The sequence below is a fragment of the Lynx rufus genome, unplaced genomic scaffold (assembly GCF_022079265.1).
Source record: "Lynx rufus isolate CCGP_SWC_20201006 ecotype Redwood Valley unplaced genomic scaffold, mLynRuf1.p SCAF_2, whole genome shotgun sequence".
Taxonomy (NCBI): domain Eukaryota; kingdom Metazoa; phylum Chordata; class Mammalia; order Carnivora; family Felidae; genus Lynx; species Lynx rufus.
The window spans coordinates 194,230,595-194,251,186 of record NW_025814834.1 but is presented as its reverse complement, the minus strand read 5'-3'; the positions used below and the strand labels follow the sequence as shown (position 1 = coordinate 194,251,186).

Below are 20,592 nucleotides of genomic sequence, written 5' to 3'. Positions count from 1 at the left end.
GCCCCAGGGAGCGTGGAATTCTTGGCCCCCAGCTCTGGTCTCTGCCCTGAGCGGCTGTCTCTCACACGCAGTCCCTCCCTCTGCGATGTGCCTGCCTCGCGCCAGCACCAAAGGGGGCTAAATCCTCGGAGAGGCTGTTTTCCTACAGCTTCTCCTTTCAAAGCTGCCCAAAGAACACGCTTCCCCAATGTTCTTCTTTACATTTTGCCTACATATTTTTACAGCCAAACAGTGCTTTCAAAGACTTCCTTTTTTCATCTCCTAATTAATTTTTATCTTCCCAGACGGAGGGAGGACAGCACAGGAGACGCGGTTTGTGATGTCTGCTGCTCCCCGACAACTCTTCAAATGCAATTTCCTTTGGAATGCCGGGACGCCTTGAGCCGCCCCGTCTCCCAGGCTGCAGGGTGGGCGCGGGGCTCTGGCGCACCCCATCCCCTCCCCCCTCCCGCCCCCCCCCCAGAGCCTGGCTTCCCGCTTCCCGCTGCTGCCTTTGGACAGGAATGGGTTCTCTCCCTGGAGCTCTCCTCTCAGTCTGGGGGGGGGGGCGCTCTGTAGGAACACACGAAGTTCCCCTGCCCTGCACCCCAGGATGTTCAGGGAGCCACCTGCTCAGTTCCTGCCCTTAACACGTCTCCTGCACCTGCTCTACTTGGCTTCTGCCCTCTTTTTTTTTTTCCAAACTCTAATTCAGCGAAGGCGTCCGCTCAACGTGTATCGCTTGAACAACGACGCGGGATGCAGTGGGACCGTGTGGACTGGGGATACGTAGGCGCACTGGCTGCGGCTCTGCTCTTCCCCAACCGAATCCCAGACCGTGGCTGACTCCTTAGAGAAGCCGCATGCACACAGCGACAGAGAGCAGGGCCCCTGGTGCCAGACCGCGGGGGTTCAAATCCCGGCTCTGCGTTTCATTAGCTGTTGATCTTAGGCAAGTCCGTGTGAACTCAGGCCACTTATGAGCCTGCTTTCCTCAGGGGTAGAATGGGAGATGATCACAATGGTCTCTACCTTCCAGAGTTGTGAGGAGGACACACACGGATACAGGCCAAGTGCATGGAATGTTGCCCGGCACCCAGTGAGTGCTTGATAAATGTTATTATCGTCGACCTTGCCAATGTCTCCTAGGCTCCCTGTGTCTACTCCTGAAGCTGATCCCCATCCGACCCTAGCGCCATATTCACTCACGGGCAGGGGAGAGGGGAGGGAGCAAGCTTGTCTGGGAAACTTCTGGGTGGGTGTTGGCTTCTACCTCATCATCCGAGGCAGGGTTAGGGTCCCCATGGTCAAGCTCCTCTCGGCCTGGAAAGCATTCCCACTGCTGTTGCCAGAGAAAAGGGAGCCTGGGCAGGAAGAGCTGGGCTTGGATTAAAGCAGGAGGCAATGTAGGGGCGCCAGGGTGGCTCAGTCGGTTGAGCGTCCGACTTCGGCTCGGTCATGATCTCGCGGTTCGTGGGTTCGAGCCCCGCGTCGGGCTCTGGGCTGACGGCTCAGAGCCCGGAGCCTGCTTTGGATTCTGGGTCTCCCTCTCTCCCTGCACCTCCCTGTCTTGCACTCTGTCTCTCTCTCTCTCTCTCAAAAATAAACATTAAAAAAAAAGCAGGAGGCAACGTAGCCAGACATCCAGAGGAATTAATTGGTGATCAGGAGAGCAGGAAAGTGGAGTTGGTCCCGCAGGAGATGCGGAGTTGCTGTTTCTGGCCGGCGGCCCTTGTGAGCATGGGCCCTCGTGCCCCAGCATCCCAGCTGGGTGACAGCATCTGTGTCCCTCCCCCGCCCTCCTCGCTGCACTGTTTGCAGGGAAGGTGCGTGAGGGCGGAGCAGGCTGCCGGGGGTGCTGCTTGATGCTGAGGACAGAGGCTCGGCGGGGAGCTGGAACTAGGCTCTTGGAAGCCAATCTGAGCATCTTAGCGTGGAGGGAGGCAAGGGCATCCAATCAGCGGCAATGAGCCTGCACCGGCCTTATTTATGCCGCTTCCCTTTGATCAGGAGCCCTGCTTAGAGATGGGCTCATGTGTAATGCATGAGAGATGCTTTGGCACAGTCAAAGGGCTGGGCCACAGCCTGGGGACTGGCACGAGCAGGCACACTCACACCAGCACACACACACACACACACACACACACGCACACGTATGTGTGAACCATCACACGCACATGCAGACACACGCATGCAGGGGCTATGAGGCACACACACATGCACGGACCATGACATACACTTGCTGACACACGCACGCAGACACACATGCGTGCAGGGGCCATCATGCACACATGCAAGCTATGACACACATACACGCGTGGGCTGACACAGAGGTCCACCCCCCCCATGCTCACATTTGTCTAGACACACCCACGGGGACATGTAAGCAGACACGCACACACATAATCTCCATGCACACACACGTAGACATTCTGGCATATACACCTATGTACACATCCACATGCCCAGACCACAGACATACACGCACGCATACGCTCGCCCGTACGCCCACAGATATATGCAAACGCTTATGTCTGAGCACCAAGATGCACATAGACCTGCACAGGCAGACTTTGTACACGGGCACCTGTGTGCACCCATACGTGCCTAAATGCGCGTTTATGTGTACCATATACTATGATACACACACGCAGGCACACACATGCTCACATACTGCCCACACTCATGAACACCTACACGGGGTCCCAGAGAGCCCCCAGCATGCCTGCGACGACACTTTTATATGCTCCTCGCACCAGATGCATGATAGTGACCTCTCAGGAAGACCACATTTGCCACTTCTTGGTGGCAGCAGCGATGTTCACAAGGGGAGCCCTTTTCCTCTCTTTCCTCTTCACTAAACATCTGCTGTCCCTCAAGGAGGGACACAGGGGAGGCCAGGGTAGGGGCCGGTGCTGGTGGGGTTCCAGGAGGTAGAGGCTTTCCCTCCCCGCCCTCTCCTTCCTTCCTCTCTCCTCCCTCAGGCCCCTCTGGAGGCTCAACTCATCCCTCAGAGGCTTAGCGTGGAAGGACCCAAGAGCTGGGGGGATGGGGAACCAGGGCCCAGGGTTCCAGATTGATTGAGAGCAAGTGACTAATAAATAAATGGATGGATGCCTAGACCTACAGTCCCCGAGTTCCCGAATCCTAACCATTTCTGAGAAACCCTTAGAGTAGTGGTTCTCCAAGTGTCGTCCCTGGACCACCACCAGTGGCACCTGGGAATGCCTTACACATGCACATTCGTGGCCCTGCCCTAGACCTACAAAACCAGAAACGCCGAGGGCGGGGCCCAGGAATCTGGGTTTTCCCCAAGCCTTCCAGGTGATTTGGATGCATATTCCAGTCTAAGAACAAACGGCCTGGAACATGGGCTTTGGAGGAAGGCAGACCTGGGTCCTTCAGCTCTGAGTGCTTGAACAACCTGCTTAATCACTCTGAGCCTCAGTTTCCACACGCGCAAAGTGGAAATAGTTGTGGTTCCCACCTCACAGGCCTTGTTCTGATGATTCAGTGAAGCCAAGCCGCCAGTCTGGCCCACTGTGAGCTCTCGGCGGTGGCCGCTGTTGTTTTTACTTTAATTTCCAGAAGAACATTTACTGGTTCTCAGGGTCAGTCAGTCTCTTCCACCATAGCTACTCTGGTAGGAGGTGGAAACCCTGGGGGAACTGAGCCAACACCCTACAGGAGGAGCAGGGAGGCCATGGCTGGATGCCCCTCAGGACAGTGACCGTAGCAGGTGGCAGGGGCTGTATCTGGACACCGCATTCCAAGAGTGTAACACGCTAAGAAATGTTTATAGACGCCTGTTCAAGTTTTAACCTCCTCCCTTCCTTGGAGGACGTGCCCCCGGCCACGCTCTCCGTGGTGGAGAGCTCACCTCCAAGTGCAGGCCAGCCTCTTGGAAAATGGAGGTCATGAAGACCCTAAGCCAGGCACAGGGAGCCCACTGCCCCGGCCCCCGTTTGGGTGTCCGGGCCACGCTTCTCCTTCCCCTTTTCCAGTCTCATCCTCCCACCTGTGACGATTTAAGAGAACAGCACATTTACCCTGCCTGTCCCAGGGGTGACAACGTGTACTCTCTGTGCCGGGACCAACTCAGGTGGCCACGTCATCAAAGCTCCCTGAAACCAACCGGTCTCAAACAGGCCGGGCCTGAGCCCCCGGGGTTCCTGCCCCATGGATTCTGTGCAGTTAGGGAAGGACAGTGAAGGGCATGGGAGGGTCAGCTTGTGGTGCTGCAAGGGAGGGGGAGGGTCTCACCTTGAAGAAGGTCATGGTGGCCCCGTCTTTGACAGCCCCATACTCGATTTTGGTTTGCTTGGCCAGGTCATCAGCAGAGTCGATGGGAGATTCCATGCGCTCCACGGTCAGAAAGGCGGCCAGGTTGGCCGTATAGGAGGAGATGATGATGAGCGTGAAGAACCACCAGATGCCACCGATGATGCGTGTGGACAGGGCTTTGGGCATCAGTTCCGACCCTGGGAGAATGGAGAGGGCAGGCGGTCCCTGACAATGTCTAGGGCTGCTCAAGTCCTCTGGGGCCCAGACTCCACTGATAATCCAGTAAGAGCTGAGCAGCGGTTCTCAGTGTGGTCCCTAGACCAGCAGCCTCCGCATCACCGGGGAGCTGGTTAGACGGGCACGTCCCCAGGCCCCTCCCCAGGACCTACTGAATCAGTCATTGAGGGGTGGGGCGCCGCAGTCTGGGTCTGGTGAGCCCTCTAGGGGATCCTGGGGCAGGCTAAAATTTAAGAACCACTGTTCTAGAACAACACGCACACGCACACCATTTCACAGGCTTGTCAGCCCCCTGGGGTCCCAGGTTCCGAGTAGAAAGCCCTGGGTTCCTGAGTGAATCATGCTCCTAACTCTGTGTGATTATGCCAGACACTTTCCCCCTCTGGAACACTGCAAAGCACGGAGAATCGTCCTTCCTCTGTCCCAGCCTCGCACAAATAGCGCGATAGAACTGGAGGAGAAAGTGTGTTGGAAATACAAGCGGTACACAAACACAGGATTGCTGGATGGTGCTTCGCAGGAGGAGAAAAATCAACATTTTTTGAAGCTTTTTAGCCGAAATAGATCACTCTTCCTCCCTGACCTTGGGTGCGGAGCACAATTTAGATGAAACCTTCTAACTGAAGTAATTAACGAGGCGGCTTTCAAGAGATTTAAATAGCAAGTGACTCCTGAACTTCCCAGAATGTTTGGACCTGCAATCTGAAAAGTGTCTGCTTTGATATGGATGATTTTTTTTTCTCAAAGAAATCACTCAAAGGAGAGTTTTTCAAATACATAACTATTTTTCTCCTTCCTAATCAAAACCTCGTGGGGAATACATCAGGGGCCCATGCTTTGAATAGCAGCTGGAGAGAAGCTATTACTGCATTGAGGGGCTTTCCAGGTCTTTCCCAACTGTCACCGAGAAAAGATAACGATGGACAAAGAAGCAAGGTGAGGCTTCAGGGTACTCATTAATAGTGAGGACTGAAAGAGACACTTCCGTCAAAAGGCGCCTGTCGCTTCCCAGCTCTGGAGACCACTGGGAGCTCTGAGGCTCCCTTCCCCACCCGGCCACACCCAGCCTCATCAGATAGCTCCCAGCTATGGCGAGGGCTGCCCCCCCAAGAGGGAGAATGAATTGTTTTCCCTGTTTCCTTCGTGGACTCCGCCAGGCCCTGCTGGACCCCTACCCGGGCCCCTGAGCTGGCCTCTGTCCTGGCTGGGAGATCGTTTGAGTCGGGGGCAGATTTCTCTCTCCTCTTCCTCCATTCTAGTGCCCAGCACGGGGCTTGGCACGTAGCGGTCACTCAGGACACGCTGGGATAATACCATTCATTTGGCATTCGCTGATCGAGGTCTACTGAGGACCAGGGTTTGTAGTGGGCCTCGCGAGCACACACAGGTGAGCGAGGAACAGAGAATTCTTGCCCCTGGGATCTCCTTCCCTTCCTTGCCCCCTTGTCACCCACTGCCCCGCAGTGGGACCCTAACATAGGCAGAGACTTTGGTTCCACACTCCCCCCCCAACACCTCATTCCCTGAATTAAGAGGCTTTAGACGTGTGACTCGACAGGCAGAAGCAAGGAGCATGTGGCTCCTGGCCAGCAAGGCTGGCTCGCAGGGCGGCGGTGGTGGGGTCCTCCCCGGGGGGTGTTTCCTGCCTGGGGGCTCCTCTCCTCGCACGCGCGCTTCAGCCCGTGGCGTGTCTGCACCACACTCCTTGCAGCCCGTGCAGGTACTCTGCTTTGTGAGACGTCTGAGCAGCTGCTGATCTGGCCAAAGGGGAGGCCACCAGGCTGGCGACAGGTGCGGTACACCAGCCACCCCCCCCCACTCTAGAACACGAAAGAAAACGGTATCCTTCCGTGCATACCGTCCCTGACGCGCTCAGGCTAATGTCCCCACCTCAGCCAGGACCCTTCCGGTTCCCAGGCTCCCCAGGGCTGGGTGGTCACCAAGTCCTGTCCCTGCGACATCCTGAAGTTCTCTTGGTCCATCTTTGTGCTCCACCCCCACGGCCACGACTCCAGTTCAGGTCTCATGCTTTCATTCCTGCAGTGACCTCCCGCCCTGCCTCTCTGCCTCCAGTCTGGCCCATTCTCAGCTCAGCTTTGCTCAGCCAGAGTCTAAGGTGGCGAGGCCATCGGTGGGGCTGGCCCCCAGAAGCAGGATGCTGTTATGTCCACTGCAGCTAGAGCAGGAGAGGCTAGGGATGAGCCCTGCACGCCACGGGTGGGCTGGCTTTTCTGCTTTTGCCTCAGACCCTGAGCCAGTTCGGCCAGGGACCCGAGACAAGGGTACACACCTGACTATCCAGGTGTCTCCAACCTGCTGGCAGCTTAGCAGGTCTGAGGCTGCCCTGGAAGGTGGGCAGGCTCTGCGGACTCAGGAGAGGAGGTACCCCCTCCTGGAGAGGAGGCCCCTGGGGAGAGGCCACATACCTTGCTGCATCAAGGACCCCATGCCGAACCAGAAGCTGTTGAGCAGAGTGAAGTTGTTTTCCACCACCTCGGAGCCAGGGTTGCAGGGATGTGCATCGTACCACTCGTAAGGGCTGAACCTGCAGCAGGGAGAGGGGAGCGCTGGGGCGGAGTTGTGGGGAGCCGGCAGCGGGGGAAGGGGCATCGGTGCCACCACCGGGGCTGCTTGCTTAGCAAACGCGGCCGCGCTGCCCCTTTAACTCCGATTGACTTAGTGTTCTGCTGGGGAGGCAGGGAACGGGAACTCAGGGCCATTTTGCTTCTCGTTCTTTATTGTTAGTGCGCTTTTCTGGCTGTAAAAGTAATTCAGCAGTATCTCTTCAAATTAAAAGTGCACATGCCCTTCAACCTAGCAATTCTGCGACTCATTATCCAGCCTAGAAAAAACGCCCGTACACGAGCATAAAGAGGGTGTTTATCAAAGCATTGTTTGTAATAGCAAAAACTGGAAACAGCCTAAATGTCCTTCAACAGAAAAATGATTAAGTAAACTATGTCAGAACCATACTCTGCAATGTCACACAGCTGATGGGAGAGAATGAATGAGAGATGTCTAGATGTCCCGACAGGGAGAGTCCTTCCACACATGCTGTTGGGTTAAAAAAAAAAAAAAGATGATAAAAATACGAACAATATGATCACATTTATATAAATAGATTCCTAAAGACATAGCCCTACACCTACCTCTTCACATACATGTGTATACAAACCCATTGGAAGAGTCTGGAAAGATTCCTGTCTAAAAATATCAGTGTTGCCCTCTGGGGAGGGGGTCAGAATGGTGGCAGGAATTTCAGGGAAGCCTGTTGCTTTATATGGATTAAATTAATTTTTAAAAATAAGAATTGGCTTTTCTTTTTTTTAATATTTTAATGCTTATTTATTTATTTTTAATTTTTTAATATTTATTTATTTTTGAGAGAGAGAGAGAGAGAGATGAGTGGGAGAGGGGCAGAGAGGGAGACAGACACAGAATCTGAAACAGGCTCCAGGCTCTGAGCTGTCAGCACAGAGCCCGATGCAGAGCTCGAACCCATGAACCGTGAGATCATGACCCGAGCCGAAGTCAGACGCGGAACCGACTGAGCCACTCAGGCGCCCCAAGAATCAGCTTTTCAATTACTTACATACTTAAAATGAAAAAAAAAAAAAGAAGCAAAACATGCTCTTCATAAAATATTCAAACGGTCTAGAAGAATACAGTGAAAAAGTGAAAAGTACTGGAGGGTTCCCACCCCCGGAGAGAACAATGTGTTACATAAGTGTTCAGATTTTTTCGCTCTGAATCTACAAATACCTGTATGACAGGAAAAAAAATTGTTACTTAAAGCCCCCCACTGCCTTCTAAGGAAGAGAAGTCCTGATTACGGAGGGATCTTTGTTTATCGCAAAAGGGTTGCAGTTGGAGGGATCTTTGTTTATTGCAAAAGTGTTGCAGTTGAGGAAGTGGAAAGCCGGAGGAGGCTAGAGTCCTGGGGGGAGACTGAGAGCCCGTGGAGACGGTCCCCAAGTGGCTGGCGTGGCTGGCGTGGTTGGCGTGGGGTAGGATGCTGAGACGAGAGACCCAGAAGGAGAGACGTGTCCAGGGGAATTTTGTTTTGTTTTTTAATGTGCGCTACGCTTTAAGCATGCTGTTGTGACTTTTCCAGCCCCCTCTTTAAAAGCTTTAATGAATTATACATTGATCGCCAAAGCTCACGTGAGAAGAATTTTGTCCTCACAAGGTGGGAAGATCCTACCCGCGTGAGATTTTAAAGGGAGGCTTCCAACCAAGACGGGGATATTCAAAGGCAGTGGCCACAAACTGGCTAGGGGCTCTAGAAATCCAGAAGGAAGAGAATGAAGCCCGAGGCGAGTGGAGGTGGAGGTTGCTGTGGGAAGGTTCTGGGGAAGAGACCTCTGGAGAGCCGTGCATTCAGCGGTCCTCGGATCTCCCCGTGAAGTCTGGGGAGAGGGGTTCCCACGGGACTGCCGGGGGGAGCCCGGCAGGCGGCTCTGTAACGAGGTGGACCGCCGCCTGGGTCCATGTGTGTGTGGCTGAGGTGTGCCTCGTGGATGCACGCAGGAGGGCAAGTCCCTGCTGCACGGCATTGGCCTGCGTGCCCAGACACAGCCAGGTGTAAGGACCCTGGGCCAACAGGGCTTCCCTGGACCGGATGGGCCCGGCTCCACCTTGGGTCCTATCCGAGACGGGCGACAGGACCGTAACAGGGAGAAGCCACGGGGCCTGGGCTGTGGCAGGGCTGGGTGCTGAGCGGGGGAGCAGGCCGACCGAGGAGGCACTGCCCAGGCGGGCCCAGGTGCAGGCGAGGGGAGAAGTCTGATTTGTGAGCGAAGGTAGAAATGTCTAGAAATGTCGAGGACTATACCGGACCCAACTTTCTGATTTTTTTTTTAAGTTTGTATTTATTTATTTTTGAGGGAGAGAGAGTGAGAAGGGCAGAGAGAGAGGGAGAGAGAGAGAGAAAACCCCAAGCAGGCTCCGCGCCATCAGCACGGAGCCCGACCCAGGGCTCGAACCAACCAAACGCGAGATCACGACCTGAGTCGAAACCAAGAGTCGGACACTTAACTGACGGAGCCACCCAGGCGCCCCTCAACCTTCTAGTTTCTGAATTGAAACAGTGTTTGTGGTTGGAGAGAGACCTAGGGTTTCTGAGACCTAGAAGTGCGCCAAAAAGTGGCAGGCCCCGAAAGAACTTTCACCGAGGGCAAGGACAGCCTCACCTCTGAACACGCTGGGAGGTGGGGTGGGAGATAAAGATGATTTCTGATGAGACCCCACCAGTCCTGTGTGCCCACATACACGGTACCTGTGATACTTTTTAAACACACAAAAAATCATACCATAGTACTCCCTAAAATTTGGATTTTCCACTGAATAAGTTACCAGCCTCTTTCCAGATCAGTTCTTCTGGATCTGCCTAACTCCCTGTAATGACTTCATAGGTGCTTTTTACCACCCCTCTGCTGACGAGTGCCGACAGTCCTGTCCTCTGTGAGAATGCACACTCCCTCCTTTCCTGTCCTTCTACCTCTCCAGGCATAAAGCATAACATTGTGGTGGCAGAAGAAGGCCTTGGTTAATGCCTCGACTCCTGGTGCCCGACAGACACAGGCCAGGCCACTTTACAAGACGGACGGTCGTGCGACACAGCAGAGCGGCCCTGAAGTGGGCCTGGGGACCTGCCCACACTTCACGGACCCCACCTCTGGGGCAGCTGTGTCCAGCTCTCCAGCAGCCAACATGGAGCGGTCTAAAGGACACAGGCCACATGGGAGGGGGGACAGAGGGCCACCTCTAGCCTATGGATGTGCTGGGCTTGACCCTGACAGTGTTGTAAAAAAATCAAGTTAGCGGCTACCTATAGAAGTCATGAGCTGTCCCTTGAAAAATCTACATGTGTCTCTAAAAACCATGAACTCTGCCCTTCTGGCCCCGCATTCCTGCCCAGTGCCGTCTGCTGGAGCCCAGAGAGGCTGTCCTCCCCAGGGGAGCGTCCTCCAGTCTGCTTCCGTCTCTCCCCCTCCCTGCTTCCCTCCCTCTCACTTCCTGTCCAGCCCCACGGGCACCTGTGTTTGCCACCCGACTCCAAACTGACAGGACTCGCTCTGGGACCCAACTCTGCAAGAAAAAGCTTTCTGACCTTAGGCACCGACTTAGCCGCTCTGAACCTCGTTGGCTACTTCTGCAAAGTGGGGAGAATTATACCCACTTCCCTAGACGTTTCTAAGGATCAGACGGGAAGGGTGTAACATGTGTGTTACCTAACGTGCCAACTGTACTATGACCCTGTTCGCGGCTCTGTGACCAGGTCCCTTGCCCCTCTCCTGTCCTGTCATTCCAGCAGCTGCAGAAATCCCATCTCTTCCAGAAAGTCTCCCCAGCCTAACCTTGGCAAGGGGGCCCCTTTCTTCTTCGCCGGGAGGCAGGCGGCGAAAAGCAGGCTGAAAGGCCAGGGGCTGGAGGGGGACTGGCCGCACACGGAATGGGCGGAAGGAACGCCAGAGAAACTGGGCCTGTTTTGCAGGGGGTGGGGAGCCGAGAGTGGGCTGGAGCTGCTAAAATTATAGTAAGAGCTCTGGAGAGTGGCTCCTGCTTTCAAAGGCTTGTTAGGCCATTAGAGAAAGAGGCGTGATAAAGGCCTCTCCGTGGCAGGCGGGCTGGGCAGAGCAGGCAGGCGGCACCGGCCAGCTGGCAGCCCAGGGCTTCCGAGGCAGGCAGATTTCATCCCTCACATCCTTCCCTTTGGTCTCTCTCTGTGCGGGAGGAGGGAGCGAAAGGGAGCGGGTGGGGGGAAGGCTTTCAAAGAAGACTCCGGAGGGGGAAGGAAAAAAAAAGGCCAAAACACCAAGTCCTTGGATCTCAAATTGCCTCTCTAGAGAAGCCCCTCTTCGCACCTCGTTAGGATTTAGAGAAAAGGGAACCAGGGCAGGGGCTGGGGCCGGAGCCTGGAAGGAGGGGGCAGAGGGCCCAGGGCCCGGGAGCTGCCACCTTGGGGCAGGGGCAAAGGACAAACGTCCAGGTGGTCAGAGATGTGGGTCACACATAAAGCACCAGGTGACCAGAGTTCAAATGCCCGATGTGTCACTTATTGCCAGGATGGCCTTGGCAAACATGGGACCTCTGTGAGCCTCAGACGTCTCCCCTTCATGGCGGACTGAGAGAATCACTTAAGACAATGGCTCTAAGTTCCAGAGCACGGTGCTTGGCAAACGCCAGGTGCTCAGTAAACACCAAGCTGAACCTGCCCCCTAGTGACCTCCTCCCACCAACCACCATGGACCATCCACTGCACCTCTGTCTGTCGTACTTGGGTGCCTGGCCCAGGTGAGCAGCTCTGGGTGATGGCTTAACCTGCTCCCAGGGCCTGGGATACAACAGTTGCCTCCCAGTCGTGGACATAGACTAGAGTAAGGCCTGGGGGAGTCATGCCCAGGGGGCTATGGAATGTTGCTTGAAGGATGTAAAGGGATCTGAGCCTCGGCGAAGGACACAGGGACAGGCAGCGCAGTGGCCTTAAACGTGGGCCTTCTGTGTGAAGGACTGAGGATGTAGGGACCAGTCTGGCTCCCTGAAATCCCAACCTTGGGCCAGAGCTCTGGCCAAGGCATTACCCTTACCTGGCAATGACAAAGAGGACACAGCTGACACCCAGGTAGGCGAGGAGCACGTACATCCAGATGTCTGGGGACAGCGGGTTGAGGAAGGAGAAGACACTAGGGTTGGTGCCATTGGGTTTTCGATACAGGATGCTCACACCGAGTGTCATGAAGGGCTTGGAGAAGTCGATGGCCTTCTCGCGGACATGGGTGATGGTCAGGGGGGCCACGGCCAGATCTGCCTTCTGCAGTGAGAGAGATATGCACAGACAGACGTAAGAGTAAAGCCTCAGACTAGCAGGGGACAGACACCTCTTCCTGGAGGAGGGAGGGTAAGGGAGCAGAATGGAGCCCGTCGTCTGTGCCTTGGGTCACTTGCGCACTCTTCAGTTTCAACTTTTACTAACCTTTGTCCTGCGCCAGGCCATGCCCAGCATGCTGGGGAGACCACGATGAATTAGACTTGACCCCCGTTCTCCAAGAGCTCTTGGCCTCCAGGAAGAGGACAGCGGTATCGACACGCAGAGAATGGAACCTTATTAAAGCTGTAACCCATGGGGGTTCATTCTCAAAATGGGGTTTTGTCAAATGAATATAGTTCAGCAATCCACAAACCTTCAAAAATAGCTCCTGCTCTTTCTCTGTGACTTTCAAACATCATGAATCCACAACCAACCTTATTTGAATCTGTTTTCCTCTCCTCTCCACATCTTGACTGCTTCGCTCTGTTCTGGATCTTCTGTACATCCTAACAGCCCCCAAAGACCAGTTGGGCAAAAATAATACCCTCTTTGGAAGGAGAGATAAGTCCAGAGCCCTCTTCCACAGGGGAGGGGAGGGAAGAGAGCAAAGCAGAGGAAGAAAGGAAGGGGGTGGGGAAGGCTAGGAATGTTCCTATGTTGGCCAATTTTAGCTCACCACAATTTTAATGAGGGTAATAATTACAGGTCTGTCTCTTCGGTCTGAGCTTTTGCTGATTAAAAATCTATAATCCCTCATTCTCCCACCTTTCCAGCCTCCACCCCACTGCTCTCCTGCTACATGAGACCCCATGTAACTGCTTCCTGATGACCACATTCCCTTTTTCAACTCCCCGATTTGCACACATTGTGCCCTATTGAGAACGCCCTCTCCCTGCTGTCTCTTACCACCTACGATTTTTCTTTGCACAGGCTACCTCCTCCAAGAAGCCCTCCCTGATAGCCTCCAATTCTAAACTCCCATGAAGCTTGCTCTGCCCCACGGTAAGGTCCTAACCTGCTGAGGTTGAATGCAGGATGTGTGGCCATGTGACTTTTTGTCTTATCTGCCTATTTACCAGTGAGTTCCTAAGTGCAGTTGGGACTGTAGCTGATTTACTGCTTTGTTTGTCCATTCCCAAGCCCCATCTCAGCCTCTAGAATATTTGTTAGTTAATAGCGTTTTCCTCTGGGAGGGCTCCTGTGGCTATTTACATATCAGAATGTGAATCAAGCTATCACTTCCCTATCTCAGGTGTAGGCAGAACAGAGAGAGAGAGCTCGGGTCCTAAAGACCAGTACTAAAGACCTTTTTGCAAAGGCGGGGTGGCTGCTTCTGAGATCTCTTTCCAAGGCAATGTGTCTAGGCAGCCACCCACTGGCGTGGCCCAGCTTCATTCATTCATTCATTCATTCATTCATGTGCTCATTCATTCGTTTTATGAGCTCCGCCAAGCACTAGGGATGCAGAGCTCAGCCAAACAGACATGGTTTCTGGGCTTACAATCTGATGGGGGAGATGGACATTATACAAATTGTTTCCTAAACGGTAACCGTTAACACTAACTCTGACTTCACCAATCCTAGAACAGGAACCAACAACCAAGTTGAAATCAGATTCAAGGAAGGGAAGGCTAATCTGGGTAGAACCCCAGCTCGTAAAAGACTCTGCAGGTGCTCCGGGCTGGGGGCGGAGGGCGCTGACGAACACACAACCCTGACGTTGCAACCCCCATGATTTTCCTTTCAGCGGCAGCCCCCTCAGCCGATTATTGACATTGGGAGCCCAAGGGTTCAGCGAACCTTGGAACCTGGGACAGACAGGGAGGAGGAGCCTAATACAAAGGACGTTTCATACTGGAACCTTCCTTTTGTAAATGTCTGAACGCGTGAGTCGGAACTTGCCTAGCTTGGAAGGCAGAGGAAGATGAAATGCTGAGTGGCTCCCTGGAGCCCTGTCAGTTCAGGGTGTGTACAAAGGAATGCAACGAAAGGAGAGAACTATCAGGGAAGGTGCAGAGTGAATAATATGTGTCTTCTCAAGACCTACTACGCTCCGGTCTGGGATGCAAGGCTGAGCCGGAGTCCCAGCTCCCACTCTTACGGAGCTGCCTGTCAAGTGAGCCCCTGCTGGCGGATGCTGCTGGGACTCAAAGGGGTGGGGGCCAGGGTGGGGCATGCTGGAAGGTTCCTTTCGGTGCTCGTTCCAGGATCCTGTATAATGTTGGCATGACAGGAGTGTAGTGGGCTTCTGATTCTAGAACTTGGCTTCCCCTGGCCCCAACCCTTCAAAGCACATTGCTTTGAGGGGCTCTGCTCTGACTCCAACATCATCGTCACTGCTCATTTGGAGCTGGCCTCTGGGAATGGCCTCTGAGGCTTGGAGTGGGTTCCTGGCAAGAACCTCAAAGTCGATGGTGCCAGTCTTCCTTTGGCTTTGATGGCAAGTTGGATGAAAGGGCTAGTGACTGGGGATCACGGAACCTTCAGGATCTTCCCACCAGCCTCCGGTCCTCCGGCTCCCGCATGCTGGGAGGCGGGCGTCCACGGCATTCTGTGCTTACGGCAGAGAGTCAGCTGGTCAACCTGTCCTTCCTCAAGGGGGTTTTGATGTGTGTTCTCCCTTGGGGCTTCAGGAAAGCTGGTGTTGCGGCCGGAAACACTACATTTCACCGTTGGTTACGATTTCGCTGCTAAAAGGCACTATTTTGTCCAGCTTCCCTCGAAAGAGGGGAACAGATGTCAAGCCTCTGCTGTTTCAGCTCATTACTCAGAACGAAAGGCCCAATCTTGGCAGGCTCTTCCCACTCGTGCCAGTTTTCTTTGAGGATGGTTGGTAAAATCGTGGGCTGTCGGAGCTGGATGAGAGACCTTCAGAAACCTCGATTCCAACCTCTATTTCTTATGGAGGGAAACTGAGGCTGCAAGAAGGTCCAAGGCCCTTGCCCTCATATTCACAGCAATCATGCCCTTGGCCAAACCAAACCTGACTTGTCCAGCACGCTCATTGGTCTTACGAGTGATCTGTTGGTCCCATCTGCCTGAGGACCTTTCCATACCTTTCCTATACCTCTAAAACGGGCCGGACAACCCTTCCTGGGCATTACATCATCCCCATAAGCAGCTCTCCCTTACCAAGAATCTGTCAGGACGCACCTGGCTCCAGCCTCTCCTACTCTACGCCATACTTGTGCGCGGCCACTTGTCGCCATTTGCTCCACCGTGTGTCCAACGACCAGAACCGAAGGCAAGAACCACTTACCCAGCTACAGCTCCGCAGTCTGGCCCTTAGCATCCCGCCCTCTTGGCTGCTGCTTGGATACTCGCCTCGTACCAGAAAGTGAAACCAGGGGAACCCGGCTCCCAGCTGATCCCAGGGAAGGATCTGCCCCCCGAGCCCCAGCTTGCTCCATGTGTCCGGTATTCTGGTTGGCACCTGCCTCCTCGCGTTCCCAAGTATGGTCTCCATCAGATTCCCCACCTCTGGGCTCAGCCTCTTGGTTGGGATCCCCCAGGATGTCTTGTTACTCAGACCTGCCACAGTTAAAACAGTAATGACCACGGCCATTCATGGATGATTCCTATACACCAATCATGGCGAAACATGCTACATATACTTTACTGCCTTATATGACCCCCCCAGCAGCCTCCTGTGGCGGTAAATGTTATTACCACATTCTAGATGAGGGTTCTATGGCTCATTCAGGCTAGGAGATTGCTTCGAGCTCTACTGGTCTGAGTGACGGGTGGTGTTTCCGGTACAGTAATGAGCATAGCTGCCTTCCAAGCAGGTGAATGGCTGAGCCAGTACCTGGACCCCGTTCACCATGACCTCAAACCCCAATGCTTTACCACACTACCGTGCAAGTCACGCGTAGGGGGTTGAATTGCGCGCGCCCTCCAAATACGTTCAGGTCCTTGTCCCTAGTACCTGGCAGTGTGACCTTACTTGGAGATAGGCTCTTCCCCCCCGCCCGCCCGCCCCCCCCACTAAAATAGTGTTTTATTACTGCCACTGATATTAAACGGCATCAGATAAATTGCTGGGAGAGTGTCTGGGGCTGTGCAAAGAAAGGACATACTCTCACTTCCCCAGAGATCTGTTTCCGGCTCCTGCTGGGTGCCCCTAAATTCATCAGTGTGCCTAACAGCCGTTCCCGGGCATGTGGCACTGGGGGCGCTAATTAGGGAATGGTTCCTGGCAGGAGCCTGTGTTTATCCGGACTCCGCATCACAGTAGTTCAGATGTCCCCAGCAACACTCCCCAAGTGGTGTAAGACTCTCATAATACCACTGCTTACCTATCAGAATAGCCAGAAAAAAATATTGATGATCCAAGTGCTGATGAGGATGTAAAGCAAGTGAATCCCCCCCACCCCACCCAGACTGTTGGTAGGAATGCAAAGTGGTTCATCCGCTTAGGTCACCAGCCATGAGAAAAACACAGAACTCAGGAACAGCTGAATGGAAGAGAGGCACAGGGCAAGGTAAGTGGGAAGGGGCACGAAGGTCCCACGTCCTCCCTCTCTCTCACCATGTGCCCCCTATATCTCCACCCGTTCACCCACCTGGGAGCTCCGAAAACAGGGTCTTTGCAGAAGGAATCAAGTTAAGGTGAAGTCAATATCGGGTTAGGGTGAGCTCTAAATCCAATGCCTGGTGTCCTTGTAAGAGGAGGAGAGGACACACAGGGACACACAGAGGAGGCCCCGTGACAATGCAGGCAGAGACCGGGGTGATACAGCTTCCAGCCAAGGAATGCCAAGGATGGCCGGCCACACCGGAAGCCAATGGGGAGGCGTGGGACACATTCTCCCTCAAAAGGGACCAATTCCGGGGCGCCTGGGTGGCTCAGTCGGTTAAGTGTCCGACTCTGACTCAGGTCATGATCTCGTGGTTCGTGGGTCTGAACCCTGCATCGGGCTCTGTGCTGACAGCTCAGAGCCTGGAGCCTGCTTCAGATTCTGTGTCTCCCTCTCTCTCTGCCCCTCCCCTGCTCGCACTCTGTCTCTCTCTCTCTCTCAAAAATAATAAACATTTTTTAAAAACTAAAACAAAAAGGGACCAATTCCACCAACACCTTGACTTCCGATTTCTGGCTTCCAGAACTCAGAACAAATTTCTATTGTGGTCATTTGCTGTGACAGCCCTGGGTCACTCCTACACCTGCCACTTAGATCCTGGGCAGGATGCACAGAGCGCCTTCCACCTCCCCATTCAGATGAGCATTCCGCTATGGCTGGGCCCACCCTGCCCTGTCCTGAACGCGGGTTCCATTCCCAGAGACAAGAACTTGACTCTGGCTCCTGACCATACGCGGCTTTCACTGGGTCTCCCCAGGATACACATCACATCGGCTGGTGGGGGCTTCTCAATCCTATGGCTGCAGAAACCTGCAGATTCACCTCCACTTCCCTCCAGATGCTTCCACAGCCACCCAAGGACACCAGTCTCGCTCCTGCTATGCATGCAGGACTTTCCTCCAGGGCTTGGTCTGTTGGCTCCCCGCCTCTGTATGTGGTATCCATAGAATTCACCTTCCATTCTTTTCTCAAAGTGATGTTTCTCCATCTAGAATTTCCCCACTCCCAATCCTACTTAACGTATGTCAAGACTCCCCTCTGGCCCCTAGGATAAAAAAAATTCTTATCAGGGGTTCTTTAAGCCTTTCGTGGCCTAAGACAACTTTCTGTCCAAGAGAATCTTCTGCAACAGTGGGAGAGTTCTACATTTACATCGTCCAATATGGTAACCACTAGCCACACCACGTGGCTTCTGTAACTGAGGAACAGAATCTATACTTGTATTTAATTAATTTTGAATTAAATAATTTTAAAAATGGATTTTAATTAACTTAAGTTTAAATTTATTTATTTATTTATTTATTTTTCAACGTTTATTTATTTTTGGGACAGAGAGAGACAGAGCATGAACGGGGGAGGGGCAGAGAGAGAGGGAGACACAGAATCGGAAATAGGCTCCAGGCTCTGAGCCATCAGCCCAGAGCCTGACGCGGGGCTCGAACTCACAGACCATGAGATCGTGACCTGGCTGAAGTCGGACGCTTAACCGACTGCGCCACCCAGGCGCCCCTTAAGTTTAAATTTAAATAACCCCAGTAGCTGGTGGCTACTGAGTTGGAAAGCGTGGACCTGGTCCTCCCTGCCTCTCCGGCCTTTCCTTACCTCATGTCCCCTCGTTCGCTTTCTACTGGCTTCTTTCAACACCCCCCCCCCCAACGCATGCTCTCTCTCACCCCAGGACCTTTGCACCTGTGCGTTTTTCTACCTGGAACTTCTTTCTCCACAAGCTCTCTGTCTTGCTGAAGTCTACTTCTTCAGACCTCAGCTCCAATGTCACATCCGCAAAATCCTCACATGACCTCAGGTCTCCCTGGTGACTCCTCTCATGGCATCAGGTGGTTTTTTTTTTTTGCTCCTAGCACTGAGCACAGTTGGGTTTTAGAGGGACTGGGTGACTTCTCCCCTCCTGGACCATATAAGCTCATGGGAGCAGGGCTTGAGCCTCTGTCCTCGCACCACACTACGCCCCACGCCTAGCACAGTGCCTGGCTCAAAGCCCGTGGATGGCAGAGGTCGTGGGGCCGAATGATTGTGGATGTAGAGGAGAGACACCCAGCAAGCACGTCCGTAGCATCTGCTGGCGGCTCCCAAATTCCCAGCTGAAGAAAACAGTGCTCCTGGAACAGCCCCGGACAGGAGCCTGACAACGAACAGCCTCAACAACCCAAAATCGGAATAGAGGGCAAACGGTGCTGGCAGATTCTTGAGTGTCGATGGATGGGTCAACCACTACACCTGTAATTCACATGCAGGCTTCCTGAGCCTGTGGCGGCCTCACCTCCTGCCCGTGGGGAACACGGCCTATGCCTCTCCCTGGCCTGGGAGAACTGCTATCTCTGTCTCCTTCAGGAAGGAAGGGCGGGTCTTCCCTGTTTCAGAGCCACAGGCGCCCCAGGACGGACACTGCTGGAGCTCCGTCTCCAACCACCGGTTCCTCTCCCCCCACCTCACAGGGCCCCGAAGGTGGCATCAGCCCAGACAGGCCTTGCCCTGCAAAGCCCGAGGAATTGGGGGCAGTGAGCCCCTCTCCCTCCACATGCCGCTAGGTCCCAGTGATGCGTTCCCATAGCCTCCCATGCGGCTCCCCGGTGCCCTTGGCACAACTAAATTCTTATTTGTGAGTCACCATTTAACACCTCGCTCATCTGCAGGTACATAATCTCCAGGAGGGCAGGGACTGAACTGATGTATCCCCCACATTAGCACAAAGCCTGGCACTAAGAAGAAGCTCAGGAAAGTTCTTTGGTAAGACGGAGCAATGAAGTACCTCCCAAGGGTCCTGACCAACACTTACCCCAGCCTAAGGGGCTGAGCTCTGGCCTCAGTTTCCCTAATCAGTACCCCCATTGTCCCTGAAGCCACATGACCCATGCCAGTCGGCCCGGACCCTGCTCCCTTGCCTGTCTTTTTCTAGAGTTAGGACTCTGCTCCCTGGACCCCGGCCTTTGATGGGCCCCTTACTTCTGGCCTATTCATTGAAAGCCCTCACCTGTCCTCATGGCCGTCCTCAGGTAGGTCCTAGTGACTATCTTTAGTTTCGCATCCCTCCCCAGTCATTGCCCGGGACTTCATCAGCACTGTGGCCACTAATAGCCTGGGAAAACCCAGATATATCTAAAGAGATGGGGACGGGTGCCATGTAGACATGACTGAGGGGTCACATACCCATGCTTCACACACAGGTCTCCGGAGCTGCTGGGCGCCTGACCGTGAGAAACGAAGTCTGTGCCTTTCCCGGGGCTGTGAGAAGGGCCCGATTCCCACCTCCCAGCAAAGGCTGTCCTGCGTCTGTCTTTTAGGACGACTCAGTAGGTGTTCCCCGCTTTGTGGCACACTGTGGGGGATGAACCACACCTGCATTCCCCCCTCTAAGAGAAGCCCCCTTCCCCATGCCCTGCACGACCCCAAGGGTGGAGAGGCTGGCATCCTCGGTGCGCCCCCGCCCCCCGCCCCAGGTAGGTACCCCACCCATGCCCTGGATAGCTCTTCCTCAGTATCTCTTCCTGACCCTCAGGCTCACTCAAGACCGTCCCGCTGTGGATGCTGCTGCAGGGGCCTGACTGGTTCCCACGCCTGCTGTGCCAGACCCAGAAATGCGTGAAAGTCCGGAGCCTGGGGATAAACCTGTTCCCCCTTCTCCCTTCACCCTGAGACATCCCTGGCAAGGCCTTCCTAGGGTGCCGACTCGGAGACTGGGCACAC

General features: G+C 54.2%; 1 protein-coding gene across 2 annotated transcripts in view; it reads right to left on the bottom strand.

Annotated features, from left to right (window-relative positions):
- GRIK3 (glutamate ionotropic receptor kainate type subunit 3) overlaps positions 1-20,592 on the bottom strand; it is a 223,964-nt gene that overhangs the window by 9,837 nt on the left and 193,535 nt on the right. For both annotated transcript variants that reach the window (XM_047084737.1, XM_047084738.1), the window contains exons 11-13: positions 12,090-12,313; positions 6,927-7,045; positions 4,243-4,460 (exon numbers count right to left, since the gene is read on the bottom strand). In XM_047084737.1, the coding sequence (XP_046940693.1) occupies positions 4,243-4,460; positions 6,927-7,045; positions 12,090-12,313 (561 nt within the window). The remainder of the gene's footprint in view (positions 1-4,242; positions 4,461-6,926; positions 7,046-12,089; positions 12,314-20,592) is intronic.